Genomic DNA, 17,743 nt, shown 5'->3' with positions numbered 1-17,743 from the left:
TTGACCTGTTTAAAAGTCTTACATCGGCTACGGAGAGCATGATCACATGATTTCAACTGTTCTGCCTGCGGCTATGGAACCCTGACCTGCACACCAGACGTGCTACCTGTCCCAGACCTGCTGTTTTCAACTCTCTGGAGACAGCAGGAGTGGTAGAGATACTCTTAAGGATCGGCTATAAGAAGCAAACTGACATTTACTCCTGAGGTGCTGACTTGCTGCACCCTCGACAACTACTGTGATTATTATTATTTGACCATGCTGGTCATATATGAACATTTGAACATCTTGGCCATGTTCTGTTATAATCTCCACCCGGCACAGCCAGAAGCAGACTGGCCACCCCTCATAGCCTGGTTCCTCTCTAGGTTTCTTCCTAGGTTTTGGCCTTTCTAGGGAGTTTTTCCGAGCCATCGTGCTTCTACACCTGCATTGCTTGCTGTTTGGGGTTTTAGGCTGGGTTTCTGTATAGCACTTTGAGATATCAGCTGATGTAAGAAGGGCTATATAAATACATTTGATTTGATCACACAGTCGTCCGGAGAGCTAATGCTCTCATGCATTGTTCAGTGTTGTTTGCCTCAAAACCTTGAGATTTCCTTAATATTAGATTTCGTGCACCAGCTGTTGTTTAAATAATTATACACAGACCGCCATCCCTTGTCTTAGCTGTTCTATCATGTCGATGCAGCGCATACCCCGCCAGCTGTCTTTTATCCATGTCGTCGTTCAGCCACGACTCGGTGAAACAAAATATATTTGTTTTTAATTTCCCATTGGTAGGGTATTCGTGATCGTAGATTGTCTATTTTGTTATCCAATGATTGTACATTGGCTAATAGGACTGATGTTAGAGGCAGATTACCAACTCGCCGTCGGATCCTTACAAGGCACCCGACCTATGTCCCCAATACCTCCATCTCTTTCTCCTGCGAATGACGTGGATGTTGGCCTTGTTGGGTGTCTGAAGTAAATCCTTCGCATCCGACTCGTTAAGGAAAAAAACTTCATCCAGTACGAGGTGAGTAATCGCTGTCCTGATATCCAGAAGCTCTTTTCGGTCATAGTGGCAGAAACATTATGAACAGAATAAGTTACAAATAACGCAAAAAAAAAAACACACACAATAGCACAATTGGTTAAGAGCCCGTAAAACGGCAGCCATCTCACAGGAGGCTGGTGAGGGAAGGACAGCTCATAATAATGGCTGGAATGGAGTGAATGGAATGGTATCAATCACATGGAAACTAAATGTAATGTCAAACAGCAGCAGATAAAAAAAGTGAATACAAAATCAGGACCCATAAACATGCCAGACGAATAAAGACTACAACAGATGCCACCAACAAACAAGAGCTTCTCTACCTCCTCCTCCTGATCTCTGTCCATTGTCTCCTTTTCGTTGTTCTCCAGTACTCCTCTCTCCTTGGCTGTGATCTCATTGTCCATGCTGGGGCTCAGGCTGGGGCTGCTCTCCGCTTTCAGATCTCCACAGGGCTCATCTGAGAGTGATTGAAAAAATACAGAATTATAGATGGTTGAAACCCTATAGTTTATGGTAGAAACAAAACAACCTATTCAGATCACACAGCTATATATTCTCGAAGACCTTTTACTTCAAGAGTCACTTTCCCCAGACACAGATTGGACTAAAAAGCTATTTAAATTAAGAAACCTTAGCAAAAAAACACAGGTCAAATGTGCAGGTTCACATGTGAAATACTGTAGCTGTTTTCATGGTGAGCTTACATTTTACTCATGAAACCATATTTTCACATGTAAGAAAACTCCAACTGTGAAAATCTCACTTTCACATGTGGAATTGCAGATTCACATGCAGGGTTGAAATAATATTATTCTCCTCACATGTGAAAAGATGGTTTAAACATGTTGCAGTAGCATGTTTCCACCAGTGGAATTATGGTGAAGACATCTAAAAAGCCCAAATGCGCGACAAGGGAATGATTTTACAGGACATTCGCAGAACAATGGATGGAATACATTTTGTTGGGGCAGGTAATGGATCACGTTCAAATGGCGATATATACTGAGTACACAAATCATTAAGAACACCTGCTCGTTCCATGACATAGACTGATCAGGTGAATCCAGGTGAAAGCTATGATCCCTTGCTGATGTTACTTGTTAAATCCACTTCAATCAGTGTAGTAGATGAAGGGGAGGAAAATAAAGATTTTTAAGCCTTGAGACAGATGAGATACAAATTGTGTATGTGTGCCATTCAGAGGGTGAATGAGCAAGACAAAAACAGTAAGTGCCTTTGAACAGGTTATGGAAGCAGGTGCCAGGCGCACCGGTTTGTGTCAATGACTGCAGCGCTGGGTTTTTCACACTGTGTATCAAGAATGGTCCACTACCCAAAGGACATCCAGCCAACTTGACACAACTGTGGAAAGCATTGGAGCCAGCATCCCTGTGGAACGCTTTCGACACCTTGTAGAGTCCATGCCCTAACGAATTTAGGTTTTTCTGAGGGCAAAAGGGGGGGATGCAACTCAATATCGGGAAGGTGTTCCTAATGTTTGGTATACTCAATGTAGTTTTGCTGTATGAAGGTCACTGACAGTTAAAGGGGCAATCTTTAGTTGCTACATCCACTTTAGGACATATTAATGACATGTTTCCATTGATTCTTGAAGAATATAACGTATAAATACATCAGGAGCTTAGTTCAACTGTCGTACCCCATCAGAACCCAAAATATAACTCCACTGTTTTTTAAATGTAGCCTAGTAGTTAGAGCGTTGGACTAGTAACCGAAAGGTTGCAAGTTCAAATCCCAGAGCTGACAAAGTACAAATCTGTCGTTCTGCCCCTGAACAAGGCAGCTAACCCACTGTTCCTAGGCCGTCATTGAAAATAAGAATTTGTTCTTAACTGACTTGCCTAGTTAAATATAGGCTAAAAACTTGGTTAACTTTTCACTGCAGTGGGCTGAATCAGGGTCACAGAGAGTGATTCTTGGGAGTCTTAAACAAAAGTATGCACTTCACACACATGGTTATGGGTTTAAAAAAACAGAAGACCATGTCAGATTTGAGAGTTGAAATGTGAACATTTTGAGTTTGCATCCCAATACTACACTTTATATACATCAAAGAAATGAAATATAACAAAACTGTTTGACATAGAAACACCATATATAGAAACACCATATATACAGTGCTTCGCGAAAGTATTTGGCCCCCTTGAACTTTGTGACCTTTTGCCACATTTCAGGCTTCAAACATAAAGATATAAAACTGTATTTTTTTGTGAAGAATCAACAACAAGTGGGACACAATCATGAAGTGGAACGACATTTATTGGATATTCCAAACTTTTTTTAACAAATCAAAAACTGAAAAATTGGGCGTGCAAAATGATTCAGCCCCTTTACTTTCAGTGCAGCAAACTCTCTCCAGAAGTTCAGTGAGGATCTCTGAATGATCCAATGTTGACCTAAATGACTAATGATGATAAATACAATCCACCTGTGTGTAATCAAGTCTCCGTATAAATGCACCTGCACTGTGATAGTCTCAGAGGTCCGTTAAAAGCGCAGAGTGCATCATGAAGAACAAGGAACACACCAGGCAGGTCCGAGATACTGTTGTGAAGAAGTTTAAAGCCGGATTTGGATACAAAAAGATTTCCTAAGCTTTAAACATCCCAAGGAGCACTGTGCAAGCGATAATATTGAAATGGAAGGAGTATCAGACCACTGCAATCTACCAAGACCTGGCCGTCCCTCTAAACTTTCAGCTCATACAAGGAGAAGACTGATCAGAGATGCAGCCAAGAGGCCCATGATCACTCTGGATGAACTGCAGAGATCTACAGCTGAGGTGGGAGACTCTGTCCATAGGACAACAATCAGTCGTATATTGCACAAATCTGGCCTTTATGGAAGAGTGGCAAGAAGAAAGCCATTTCTTAAAGATATCCATAAAAAGTGTCGTTTAAAGTTTGCCACAAGCCACCTGGGAGACACACCAAACATGTGGAAGAAGGTGCACTGGTCAGATGAAACCAAAATGTAACTTTTTGGCAACAATGCAAAACATTATGTTTGGCGTAAAAGCAACACAGCTCATCACCCTGAACACACCATCCCCACTGTCAAACATGGTGGTGGCAGCATCATGGTTTGGGCCTGCTTTTCTTCAGCAGGGACAGGGAAGATGGTTAAAATTGATGGGAAGATGGATGGAGCCAAATACAGGACCATTCTGGAAGAAAACCTGATGGAGTCTGCAAAAGACCTGAGACTGGGACAGAGATTTGTCTTCCAACAAGACAATGATCCAAAACATAAAGCAAAATCTACAATGGAATGGTTCAAAAATAAACATATCCAGGTGTTAGAATGGCCAAGTCAAAGTCCAGACCTGAATCCAATCGAGAATCTGTGGAAAGAACTGAAAACTGCTGTTCACAAATGTTCTCCATCCAACCTCACTGAGCTCGAGCTGTTTTGCAAGGAGGAATGGGAAAAAAAATTCAGTCTCTCGATGTGCAAAACTGATAGAGACATAATCGCAGCAAAAGATGGCGCTACAAAGTATTAACTTAAGGGGGCTGAATAATTTTGCACGCCCAATTTTTCAGTTTTTGATTTGTTAAAAAAGTTTGAAATATCCAATAAATGTCGTTCCATTTCATGATTGTGTCCCACTTGTTGTTGATTCTTCACAAAAAATACAGTTTTATATCTTTATGTTTGAAGCCTGAAATGTGGCAAAAGGTCGCAAAGTTCAAGGGGGCCGAATACTTTCGCAAGGCACTGTATATATACAGTTGAAGTCAGAAGTTTGCATACACTTAGGTTGGAGTCATTAAAAGTAATTTTCCCAACAATTGTTTACAGACAGATTATTTCACTTATAACTCACTGTATCACAATTCCAGTGGGTCAGAAGTTTACATACACTAAGTTGACTGGGCCTATAAACAGCTTGGACAATTCCAGAAAATTATGTCATGGCTTTAGAAGCTTCTGATAGGCTAATCGACATAATTTGAGTCAACTGGAGGTGCACCTGTGGATGTATTTCAAGGCCTACCTTCAAACTCAGTGCCTCTTTGCTTGACATCATGGGAAAATCAAATGAAATCAGCCAAGACCTCAGAAAAAAAATTGGGGGAGGCTTGTAAGCCAAAGAAACCATCCCAACCGTGAAGCACGGGGGTTGCAGCATCATGTTGTGGGGGTGCTTGGCTGCAGGAGGGACTGGAGCACTTCACAAAATAGATGGCATCATGAAGGAGGAACATTTGTGGATATATTGTAACAAAATCTCAAGACATCAGTCAGGAAGTTAAAGGTTAGTCTTTCAAATGGACAATGACGCCAAGCATACTTCCAAACTTGTGGCAAAATGACTTAAGGACAACAAAGTCAAGGTATTGGAGTGGCCATCACAAAGCCCTGACCTCAATCCTATAGAAAATGTGTGGGCAGAACTGAAAAAGCGAATGCGAGCAAGGAGGCCTACAAACCTGACTCAGTTACATCAGCTCTGTCAGGAGGAATGGGCCAAAATTCCCCCAACTTATTGTGGGAAGCTTGTGGAAGGCTACACGAAACGTTTGACCTAAGTAAAACAATTTATAGGCAATGCTACGAAATACTAATTGAGTGTATGTAAACTTCTGAGCCACTGGGAATGTGATGAAAGAAATCAAATCTGAAATAAATCATTCTCTGTACTATTATTCTGACATTTCACATTCATAAAATAAAGTGCTGATTCTAACTGACCTAAAACAGGGAATTTTTACTGGGATTAAATGTCAGGAATTGTGAAAAACAATTATATATGTATATATATTTTTTATAATCTTTATTAATTATGAAATTATGAAAAAACATTAACATTCCACATTCCATGAGGCCAAAGAGGGCGACTTGGTAATTGACTGCAGGAAAGGGCTACACAACTGTAATATTTATATCTATGGTCAGTCCTTGCATCCATAGCCTTTCCACGGGAAGTGGCGTAAATTCAGCTAATCCTAGGGTGTGGCAAAGTGGGGGTGCGTACAAATACACACACCAGTTGAAGCATATTTAATGTACTTCTTTTTCCACATTTTGTTACAGCATCAAAAAAATTATATTACATTTTGATTTTGTGTCACTGGCCCACACACAATACCCTATGATGTCAAAGTGGAATTATGTTTTTAGAAATGTTTACAAATTAATTAAAGATACACTATGAAGAAATCGCTATGCAATTTCCTGTTTGCTAAAATTCTAATTGTTCACCTAATTTCAATTTGTGACAAAACTAGGAAGTCTAGTGTAGAGAATCATTCTACCATCTAAACCACTGTGAAATATATTTTCCATAACCCAAAATTATATTTTCAGCTGTTTGACGCTGGTGTACAAAACCAAAAGTAAAATATGCAAAAACTAAACTTAAGACCAACTTAAGACCAGGAAGCATAGAAATAAAGCACATAGAACAGATCTACCACTTCTTAGACTTGCTTTCAATAATAATGACACATCTGTAACTGTAACATTTCTATGTGAATTTGGTCGGGTCTCCCAAAAAGTTACATGTTGCAGCTTTAAAAATGAAAAGCTGAAATGTCTTGAGTCAGTAAGTATTCAACACCTTTGTTATGGCATGCCTAAATAAATTCAGGTGTAAACATTTGGTTAAGAAGTAATTGACTCACTCCGTGTGCGATAATACTGTTAAACATGATTTTTGAGTGACTACCTCATCTCTGTACCCCACAAATAAGGTCTAGCAGTGAATTTCAAACACAGATTCAAACAAAAACACCAGAGAGTTTTCCAATGCCTTGCAAAGAAGGACACCTATTGGTAGGTGGGTAAAAAAAGCAGACATTGAATATCCCTTTGAGCATGGTGAAGTTATTAATTACACTTTGGATGTCACCCAGTCACTACAAAGATACAGGCGTCCTTCCTAACTCAGTTGCCGGAGAGGAAGGAAACCGTTCAGAGATTTCAGGGATTTCACGACTTTAAAGCATTTACAGAGTTTAATGGCTGTGATAGGAAACTGAGGATGGATCAACAACATTGTACTTACTCCACAATACTAACCTAATTGACAGAGTGAAAAGAAGGAAACCTGTACAGAATAGAAATATATATATTTTTAAATGCATCCTGTTTGTAAATAAGGCCCTAAAGTAAAACTGCAAAAAATGTGGCAAAGAAATTAAACTGTCCAGAATATAAAGCGTTATGTTTGGGGCAAATCCAACACAACACATTACTGAGTACCACTGTTCATATTTTCAAGCACAGTGGTGGCTGCGTCATGTTATCGTTGTGCTTGTCATCAGCAACGACTAGGGAGTTTTTGGAATAGAGCTAAACACAGGCCAAATCCTAGAGGAAAATCTGGTCCAGTCTGCTTTCCAACAGACACTGGGAGACAAATGTACCTTTCATCAGAACAATTACCTAAAACACAAGGCAAAATATAAGTGTCAGAAAACCACGTTTTGTCATGTGTTTCTTTTGTAAGGGAACTCTCTTGAGCAATATTTTTTGTCCAGGACTATCTACAGCAAGACCGACCAAACTAGGGTTTTTTGTTCGTTTTTTAGTTGAAAGTTAGAACATTTGAATATAGCAGTTTTCCACTTCTTATGTCAGTCACTGACAGTCACTCAATTAGCCCATGTCAGCTAAAAAAATTATTGCTAAGTAAGGTAGTCTAGCCAGCTATCTAAACCTTGTAATAGACTAATCATCACCAAAATTAGCGACCAGGCATGCAAGGCATGTTCCCAGGGGCCCTGACTTCCAGGGGGCCCTAATTGATTTTATTTGTCACTCTCACTCGGATATCATATGGACATGGCATAAGTCATGGGGTTCAATGGGGAAGAGATCAGGGCTCTGTGCAGGCCAGTGAAGTTCTTCCAAGCCACTCTTGACAAACCATTTCTGTATGGACCTCGCTTTGTGCACTGCTGGAACAGGAAAGGGCCTTCCTCAAACTGTTGCCACAAAGTTGGAAGCACAGAATCGTCTTGAATGTCATGGTATGCTATAGCGTTAAGATTTCCCTTCACTGGAACTAAGGGGCCTAGCCTGAACCATGAAAAACAGACCGCAGACCATTATTCCTCCCCCACCAAACTTTACAGTTGGCACTATGCATTGGGGCAGGTACCGTTCTCCTAGCATTCGCCAAACCCAGATTTGTCCGTCGGACCCCCGAGATGCATTATTGCTATTAAAAACTGGTTACCAACGTAATTGGAGCAGTAAAAATAAATGTTTTATCATACATGTGGTACACGGTCTGATATACCACGGCTGTCAGCCAATCAGCATTCAGGGCTGGAACCACCCAGTTTATAATTCTAATTATAAACCTGGGTGGTATGAGCCCTGAATGCTGATTGGCCAGAGGTATGACAAAAAATGACATTTTACTGTTCTAATTACGTTGGTAACCAGTTTATAATATCAATAAAGCACCGTGCATAAGAACAGCCCTTAGCCGTGGTATTGTCCATATACCACACCCCCTCGGGCCTTACTGCTTGTCAATTTGTTCGATCCGCAGCCCACCACTCAGAATATATTTTGGCCAACCAAGCCCAAAAATTGGAGCATCCCTGACCTACAGACTTACTCTAACCTTGTTCCGGGAAACCAGCCCCAAGGCTATTATCTGATGTTTACTTCCATAAAAGCTGCTCCAGAGATGTCTCTTTCCTCTGGGCCTTTTCAACATTATATCCAACAGCGTCATCTAGTGATGCAGCTCCTACAGTGCATCAGACATGGCCTACAGTCTGTAGTCAAAGAGCATGTATTGAAGTTTGTGCATATTGACACAGTTGTAGAATTAAACACATGTACATGGTGTATGAGCACAGAGCCCATATTTGACGTTGGTCAGGAACAAAAATGGCATTATTCAAGATGAAGCTTGAATGTAATGCGCTGACATTTACTAAACAAGACAACAGGTCAATCTTTTAAACTCCATGTGCGCACAAAGCCGACAGCATACAAAGACACAGTGTTTTGGGTTTCTGAATGAATTCACATGGAATTATTTCACAAAGACATCCATCCATGGCAGTGTTGGTAAAATATTCACGGTAGCTTAGCTAGCAAACATAACTCAGATTTTTGACATTCTTCTTCTCCTTTTACTACAAATCAAACATCCATTTCTCATTTCTCCAGGTGGGGTGAGAGTAAGCTACTGTCCTCTGCTCCTTTCTTTCCTTCTTTTTAACCCCTCATTCACATTTCATGGTTGTGTTGTCGCTTTTTGTAGTACTGTTTTGTGCCTATTCCTACAGTGCCTTGCGAAAGTATTCGGCCCCCTTGAACTTTGCGACCTTTTGCCACATTTCAGGCTTAAAACATAAAGATATAAAACTGTATTTTTTTGTGAAGAATCAACAACAAGTGGGACACAATCATGAAGTGGAACAACATTTATTGGATATTTCAAACTTTTTTAACAAATCAAAAACTGAAAAATTGGGCGTGCAAAATTATTCAGCCCCCTTAAGTTAATACTTTGTAGCGCCACCTTTTGCTGCGATTACAGCTGTAAGTCGCTTGGGGTATGTCTCTATCAGTTTTGCACATCGAGAGACTGACATTTTTTCCCATTCCTCCTTGCAAAACAGCTCGAGCTCAGTGAGGTTGGATGGAGAGCATTTGTGAACAGCAGTTTTCAGTTCTTTCCACAGATTCTCGATTGGATTCAGGTCTGGACTTTGACTTGGCCATTCTAACACCTGGATATGTTTATTTTTGAACCATTCCATTGTAGATTTTGCTTTATGTTTTGGATCATTGTCTTGTTGGAAGACAAATCTCCGTCCCAGTCTCAGGTCTTTTGCAGACTCCATCAGGTTTTCTTCCAGAATGGTCCTGTATTTGGCTCCATCCATCTTCCCATCAATTTTAACCATCTTCCCTGTCCCTGCTGAAGAAAAGCAGGCCTAAACCATGATGCTGCCACCACCATGTTTGACAGTGGGGATGGTGTGTTCAGCTGTGTTGCTTTTACGCCAAACATAACGTTTTGCATTGTTGCCAAAAAGTTCAATTTTGGTTTCATCTGACCAGAGCACCTTCTTCCACATGTTTGGTGTGTCTCCCAGATGGCTTGTGGCGAACTTTAAACAACACTTTTTATGGATATCTTTAAGAAATGGCTTTCTTCTTGCCACTTTTCCATAAAGGCCAGATTTGTGCAATATACGACTGATTGTTGTCCTATGGACAGAGTCTCCCACCTCAGCTGTAGATCTCTGCAGTTCATCCAGAGTGATCATGGGCCTCTTGGCTGCATCTCTGATCAGTCTTCTCCTTGTATGAGCTGAAAGTTTAGAGGGGCGGCCAGGTCTTGGTAGATTTGCAGTGGTCTGATACTCCTTCCATTTCAATATTATCGCTTGCACAGTGCTCCTTGGGATGTTTAAAGCTTGGGAAATCTTTTTGTATCCAAATCCGGCTTTAAACTTCTTCACAACAGTATCTCGGACCTGCCTGGTGTGTTCCTTGTTCTTCATGATGCTCTCTGCGCTTTTAACGGACCTCTGAGACTATCACAGTGCAGGTGCATTTATACGGAGACTTGATTACACACAGGTGGATTGTATTTATCATCATTAGTCATTTAGGTCAACATTGGATCATTCAGAGATCCTCACTGAACTTCTGGAGAGAGTTTGCTGCACTGAAAGTAAAGGGGCTGAATAATTTTGCACGCCCAATTTTTCAGTTTTTGATTTGTTAAAAAAGTTTGAAATATCCAATAAATGTCGTTCCACTTCATGATTGTGTCCCACTTGTTGTTGATTCTTCACAAAAAAATACAGTTTTATATCTTTATGTTTGAAGCCTGAAATGTGGCAAAAGGTCGCAAAGTTCAAGAGGGCCGAATACTTTCGCAAGGCACTGTATGTCCTTACAGGCCTGTTTGTTATGTAGTGTATTCTGTTAAGTGAAAAATAAAGTAAGCTACAGCCATTGGCTGGACAGCAGATGACGAAATGAAGGGAGGGCGTGATGTCGCCGTTCTTTTTCTCTTAGTCTCGGTCTCTCTTCCTCTTTGCGTCTGTTTCTCACTCTCACCTTGTGAACAATGTTTCCAATGTCTATCTTCAACAACGTTGGAGTAATTCCACACTGCTCTAAAACAAACATCTATCCATTTAGTTTTTAAAATAGATCTGACCTGGAGGTCATGTTGTTGTGCTGAATTAATCATGGTCCTGTGTGTGTGTGTGTGTGTGTGTGTGTGTGTGTGTGTGTGTGTGTGTGTGTGAGCGTCCGTGTGTTCGTGCATGCGTGTGTATCATGTGATATGTTGTCCTATTTCCCAATATATCCCAGACTGTCTGATGACTGGTGACAATACAGATATGCCGAGAAAGAGAAATAGAAGAGAGACAGAGAAAGACAGAGACCGAGAAACAGAGACTGACAGAGAGACCAAATCAAGGAGAAAGAGAAGAGCGACAGAAAAGAGGGGAAAAAATAGAGAGAAAGAACGATAGAGAGGAGAAGAGAGAAAAAAGCAGTGAGGGACAGAGTAAAAAATTAACTAATGGTGTGTGTGCGTGTAACAACTGATACATTTTCCTATTTCCTGATATTAACCAGGCTGTCTAGTTAATGTGCTACAGTAGCCCAGAGGGTCCAATCGCAAAATCTCACAGCTCAGGGGAAACATGTACAGCACTGACAGAGGTAATTATTTCTGTCGCATGTACACATGTGCATGCACGTATACCCATGTACAATCACCTTTGTTTGAAAACACATTAAGGCCTGGAAGGGTTTGGGTGTGTGTCGTTGGATGACAGTGTCTCATTAAAGTTTGATGCTGTTGTAATGAGTTAGCAATGAAGAGCATTGAGAGATAGAGAGATCGATAGCCCCAAGAGGCTGCCTGCTAGGAAATCAGGACACAGATAGAAGAAAGGGGAATACCTAGTCAGTTGTACAACTGAATGCCTTGAAATGTGTTTTCCGCATTTAACCCAACCCCTCTGAACCAGAGATCTTCGGCTTCCGGGGAACAGTGGGCTAACTGCCTTGCTCAGGGCAGACCTTGTCAGCTCGGGGATTCGATCCAGCAACCTTTCGGTTACTGGCCCAATGCTCTAACCACTAAGAAGCATCAGTCATACAATAGTCAAGTACAAAAATATAAACACAACATGTAAACTGTTGGTGTCATGTTTCACGAGCTGAGATAAAAGATCCCATACATTTTTGCACAAAAAGCTTATTTCTCTGAATATATCAAGAAGCTGATTACACAGTAAGATCATTACACAGGTGCACCTTGTGTTGGGACAATAAAATGTCTAAGATGTCTCAAGTTTTGAGGGAGCGTGCAATTGGCATGCTGACTGCAGGAATGTCCACCAGAGCTGTTGCCAGAGAACTGAATGATAATTTATTTCCCATAAGCCACCTACAATATTGTTTTAGAGAATTTCAACCGGCCTCACAACCGCAGACCATGTGTAACCATGCCAGCCCAGGACCTCCACATCTGGCTTCCGGAGTCGGGGGGGGGGGGGGGGGGGCAGTTGCATTTATAGTTTTGTTCAGTAGATATGAAACTAGCTCTTGCTTTATGAAAACTTCCATTTACTCTGATTGTATCACACAACATATTTAACTTTCTGTTCATCAACTCTTATATCCTGCACACACACACACACACACACACACACACACACACACACACACACACACACACACACACACACACACACACACACACACACACACACACACACACACACACACACACACACACACACACACACACACACACACACACACACACACACACACAGTTCTGGGTGCCTGATTGGAGCAGGAATGTAACCACGGGAGCTGCTTGTTTCACAGCTTCAGGGAAACAGCCTTAAAGCTACGATCTGCAATTGGAACATGCATTTTGGGACTTTTAAATATAGCCATTAAATATATCCCCCCCCCAAAAAAAAAATATGTTATACTCCATAGTTTGTAAACAATGTCCATGGCAGGGCTCCTGTTTAGTTGATTTTTCAAATGAAGGGGCGTGCCTTCAAAGGGGAAAAACGCTTGGTTTATCTTCTGGGAACACATTTAGAGTGAAACACATCGCAATAAGTCGGAATTACAGTACCACTGCTCTCACTTTCTTAGAACAGATATAAGACTCCGTTTATTTCCCAGGGACCATGCACAGATTTAGCAATGTAGGTCATTTCCATCTGCAATTGCAATCCCAAAGTAACTTGCTGAAATCAAAATATTATCAGACAAATTTATGAGACCATTTTTGGCATTATATCTGTCTTGTGTTTTGTGTCTTGGTCAGAACTTCGAATGTGGAGAGCAAAAAGAAAGGCTGCCAATGTTCTAACAATGAGAAATAGTGAGAAATCAGTAGAGACAGCAGAAGAGTAGGAGAGAAACATAATGCTGTTTTGACATCCGTTCATGCGCTAAAAAAAATCCAGTTAGCGGTCACAGCTAGTGCAGATCAGACATCACGTCATCTTGCTACTTATCATTAGAAACATCTGGAGTCACACAAGGTGATCCCACTCTACTGAATAACTATCAGCCCATAATCTAAATAGCCTGTTCTGGAAAAGGTATTGGAGTCTCTAGTCAATAAGCGGCTTAAGGCCTACCTCCAGGAAAAGTGTTATGCAATCAGGTTCCAGGTGTGGCCACCGCACTGTCACAGCAACTTTGTAGGTTTGAATGATATTCACTGTGCCCTGGATAGAAAACTGCATGGTGAATTTGTATTCAGAGACTTGGCAAAGGAATTTGACTATGTGGACCATACTGTCTTGGTGCAGAGATGGAAGTGTATTGGGATTACTGGTCATGCTCTGGAGTGGTTCGTGAATTACCTGTCAAATCGGACCCAGTGTGTTAAGGTAGATGATTGTAAGTCGGACACCATAGAGTTGTCTTCGGGTGTGCTTCAAGGATCAATTGTAGGTCCCCTGCTGTTTATTATCTATATCAACAACATTGGGAGACATATTGAGAGAGGAGGCAAACCTGCTCAATGGGTGACATGTCTGGTGAGTATGCAGGTCATGGAAGAACTGGGATATTTTCAGCTTCCAGGAATTGTGTACAGATCCTTACAACATGGGCCCGTGCATTATCATGCTGAAACATGAGGTGCTGGCCAAGGATGAATGGCACGACAATGGGCCTCAGGATCTCATCACAGTATCTCTGTACGTTCAAATTGCCATAGATAAAATGCAATTGTGTTCGTTGTCCGTAGCTTATGCATGCCCATACTATAACCCAACTGCCATCATGGGGCACTCTGTTCGCAACATTGACATCAGCAAACCTCTCACCAACACAACGTCATGTGGTCTGCGGTTGTGAGGCCGGTTGGACCTACTGCCAAATTTATGGTAGAAAAATGAACATTAAATTATCTGGCAACAGTTCTGGTGGACATTCCTGCAGTCAGCATGCCAATTGCACACTCCCTCAAAACTGTGGCAATGTGTTGTGTGACAAAACTGCACATATTAGAGTGGCCATTTATTGTCCCCAGCACAAGGTTCACCTGTGTAATGATCATGCTGTTTAATTAATCAGCTTCTTGATATACCAAAACCGGTCAGCTGGATGGATTATCTTGGCAAAGAAGAAATGCTCACTAACAGGGATGTAAACAAATTTGTGCACTAAAGTTTATCGTAATATGCTTTTTGTACAACACTTTGCATGTTGCGTTCATATTTGCTCTACACTGAAGGATTTCTCATTTGCCTAGTTGACACACACTACCCTTTCATCAAGGTTTATGTATGCTATGTATCATGCAGACCTTCGTTTTGTCACCAATCAGAGAGGTCTAACTCACCATTGTGATCTCTACAGTGCTGTCGAGTGGACATTACTAGCAACTTGCAGGCTCAAACACTGGTACATAGTTATTTACAAGGCCATTTTAGGAAAACTGCTATTTTATCTATCCTCTCTTCTAGCTCTAAATGAAAACACATACACTACCAGTCAAAAGTTTGAACCCACCTACACGTTCAAGGGTTTTTCTTTATTTTTACTATTTTCTACATTGTAGAATAATAGTGAAGACATCAAAACTATAAAATAACACATATGGAATAATGTAGTAACCAAAAAAGTGTTAAACAAATCAAAATAGATTTTACATTAGATATTCTTCAAAGCAGCCACCTGTTGCCTTGATGACAGCTTTGCACACTCTTGGCATTCTGTCAACCAGCTTCATGAGGTAGTCACCTGGAATGCATTTCAATTAACAGGTGTGCCTTGTTAAAAGTTCATTTGTGGAATTTCTTTCCATCTAAATGCATTTGAGCCAATCAGTTGTGTTGTAACAAGGTAGGGGTGGTATACAGAAGATGGCCCTATTTGGAAAAAAAACAAGTCCATATTATGGCAAGAACAGCTCAAATAAGCAAAGAGAAAAGACAGTCCATCATTACTTGAAGGTCAGTCAATCCGGAACAACTTCGAAAGTTTCTTTAAGTGCAGTCGCAAAAACCATCAAGCGCAATGATGAAACTGGCTCTCATGAGGACCACCTCTGGAAGACCCAGAGTTATCTCTGCTGCAAAGGATAAGTTCATTAGAGTTAACTGCACCTCAGATTGCAGCCCAAATGAATTCTTCACAGAGTTCAAGTAACAGACACATCTCAACATCAATGGTTCAGAGGAGACTGTGTGAATCAGGCCTTCATGGTCGAATTGCTGCAAAGAAACCACTACTAAAGGACACCAATAAGAGGAAGAGACTTGCTTGGGCCAAGAAACACGAGCAATGGACATTAGACTGGTGGAAATCTGTCCTTTTTTCTGATGAGTCAAAATGTGAGATTTTTGATTACAGCCGCTGTTTCTTTGTGAGACGCAGAGTAGGTGAACGGATGATCTCCGCATGTGTGGTTCCCACCGTGAAGCATGGAGGAGGAGGTGTGATGATTTGCTGCTGACACTGTCTGTGATTCATTTAGAATTCAAGGCACACTTAATCAGCATGGCTACCACAATATTCTGCAGCGATACGCCATCCCATCTGGTTTGCACTTAGTGCGACTATCATTTGTTTTTCAACAGGACAATGGCCCAAAACACACATCCAGCCTGTGTAAGGGCTATTTGACCAAGAAGGAGAGTGATGGAGTGCTGCATCAGATGACCTGGCCTCCACAATCACCCGACCTCAACCCAATTGAGATGGTTTGGGATGAGTTGGATGGCAGAGTAAAGGAAAATCAACCAACAAGTGCTCAGCATATGTGGGAACTTTCAAGACTGTTGGACAAGCATTCCTCATGAAGATGGTTGCGAGAACGCGAAGAGTGTACAAAGCTGTCATCAAGGCAAAGGCTGGCTACTTTGAAGAATCTAAAATATATGTGCTTAACACTTTTTTAGTTACTACATGATTTCATATGTGTTATTTCCTAGTTTTGATGTATTCACTACTATTCTACAATGTAGAAAATAGTACAAATAAAGAAAAACCCTTGAATGAGTAGGTGTGTCCAATCTTTGGACTTGTACTGTATGTGTTTCTATGCATGTACAGTATACATCTTTGTGGCTGCCTGTGTAGGAGGCTTTGCATTATTCACCCCCCATTATGTCCCTGTTCTGAAGCTCTCTCTCTTTCTCGCTCTCTCACTCTCTCATGGGCAGCACCATTGAGGCCATCTCCATTTTGAAGTAGTACATTTTCGTCTTCACAATTGGCTGATCCCTCTAATAACCCAGTTGGACATGACTCCAACAGAATCACCAGGAGGGATCAGCCAATGAAGTTGGATGTCCCACCCAGTTGACCACATTAAAATGGTGGAATACAGCCTTTTGGCCACTAGAGGCCTCTATCATTCTCTATGGCTACAACCCATAGGAATCCCCAACCAGTTGACTAATTTGACTACTTTAAAATGGCGTAAGCATGGTGGAAGCCCTCAATGGCTCTGCCCATGCTAAATTGGCCTTTTGGCCACTAGAGGCCTTTATCATTCTCATCCAAAAGTATGCTTTGGTTCATTCAACCTATTAGAAGAGTTGGTGTGGCTTATTGGCGGCGTGGCTTTCCATATGTTATTTTTGGCCACCCGTGAGAGTCAATATTGTAATCAGTTAATGTGAAAGTCTTATAAAAAGAAAGTGTTTGGAGTCATTTTTTCATGTTTGGAACCAACTTAATATATTTTATGTTATTTATTAGGTTTAACCAAAGAGGGAAAGTAAGTTAAGTGTTGAAAGAAATAGGTTTCCAACTAGAAATATAAGTTTGTTAATAATCAAATACAACAGTTGGCATTTGGTTTCAACAAATGTACTTTTTTTCAATTGAGAAAACCTAACTAATTTACTTGTAACCAGTTGATGCAATTCTTGTAGTTGGCTACATTACAGAGGCACTGAAGAGAGAGTTTGAGGAGAAAGTTTGGCTGATTTAATGACGCACTGTGTTATTTAAATGGATATTCCGTGTTTGCTCTTTCAATGGGAAGAAGGGAACGTGGATCAGAGGAATAGAAATAGTACAGAATGGGCCCACAGGCTTAGGGGTGTATGGAATATGAATATGCTAATGAGCCCACTGTTTTTGTTTACTATGTTTTTATTTCCTGTATAAAAAGGTTCCATCCTCATCTCATCTACCTTGAGAGGAGCCCAGGTGTGCTCGATTTGT

General features: G+C 41.0%; 1 protein-coding gene across 2 annotated transcripts in view; it reads right to left on the bottom strand.

Annotated features, from left to right (window-relative positions):
• LOC139408772 (coiled-coil domain-containing protein 136-like) overlaps positions 1 to 17,743 on the bottom strand; it is a 50,098-nt gene that overhangs the window by 20,128 nt on the left and 12,227 nt on the right. For both annotated transcript variants that reach the window (XM_071153082.1, XM_071153092.1), the window contains one exon: positions 1,366 to 1,502. In XM_071153082.1, the coding sequence (XP_071009183.1) occupies positions 1,366 to 1,502 (137 nt within the window). The remainder of the gene's footprint in view (positions 1 to 1,365; positions 1,503 to 17,743) is intronic.

The sequence above is a fragment of the Oncorhynchus clarkii genome, chromosome 1, assembly GCF_045791955.1.
Source record: "Oncorhynchus clarkii lewisi isolate Uvic-CL-2024 chromosome 1, UVic_Ocla_1.0, whole genome shotgun sequence".
NCBI classification, from domain to species: domain Eukaryota; kingdom Metazoa; phylum Chordata; class Actinopteri; order Salmoniformes; family Salmonidae; genus Oncorhynchus; species Oncorhynchus clarkii.
Note: the sequence above shows the minus strand (reverse complement) of the source record. Positions and strands in the feature narration are given on the sequence as shown.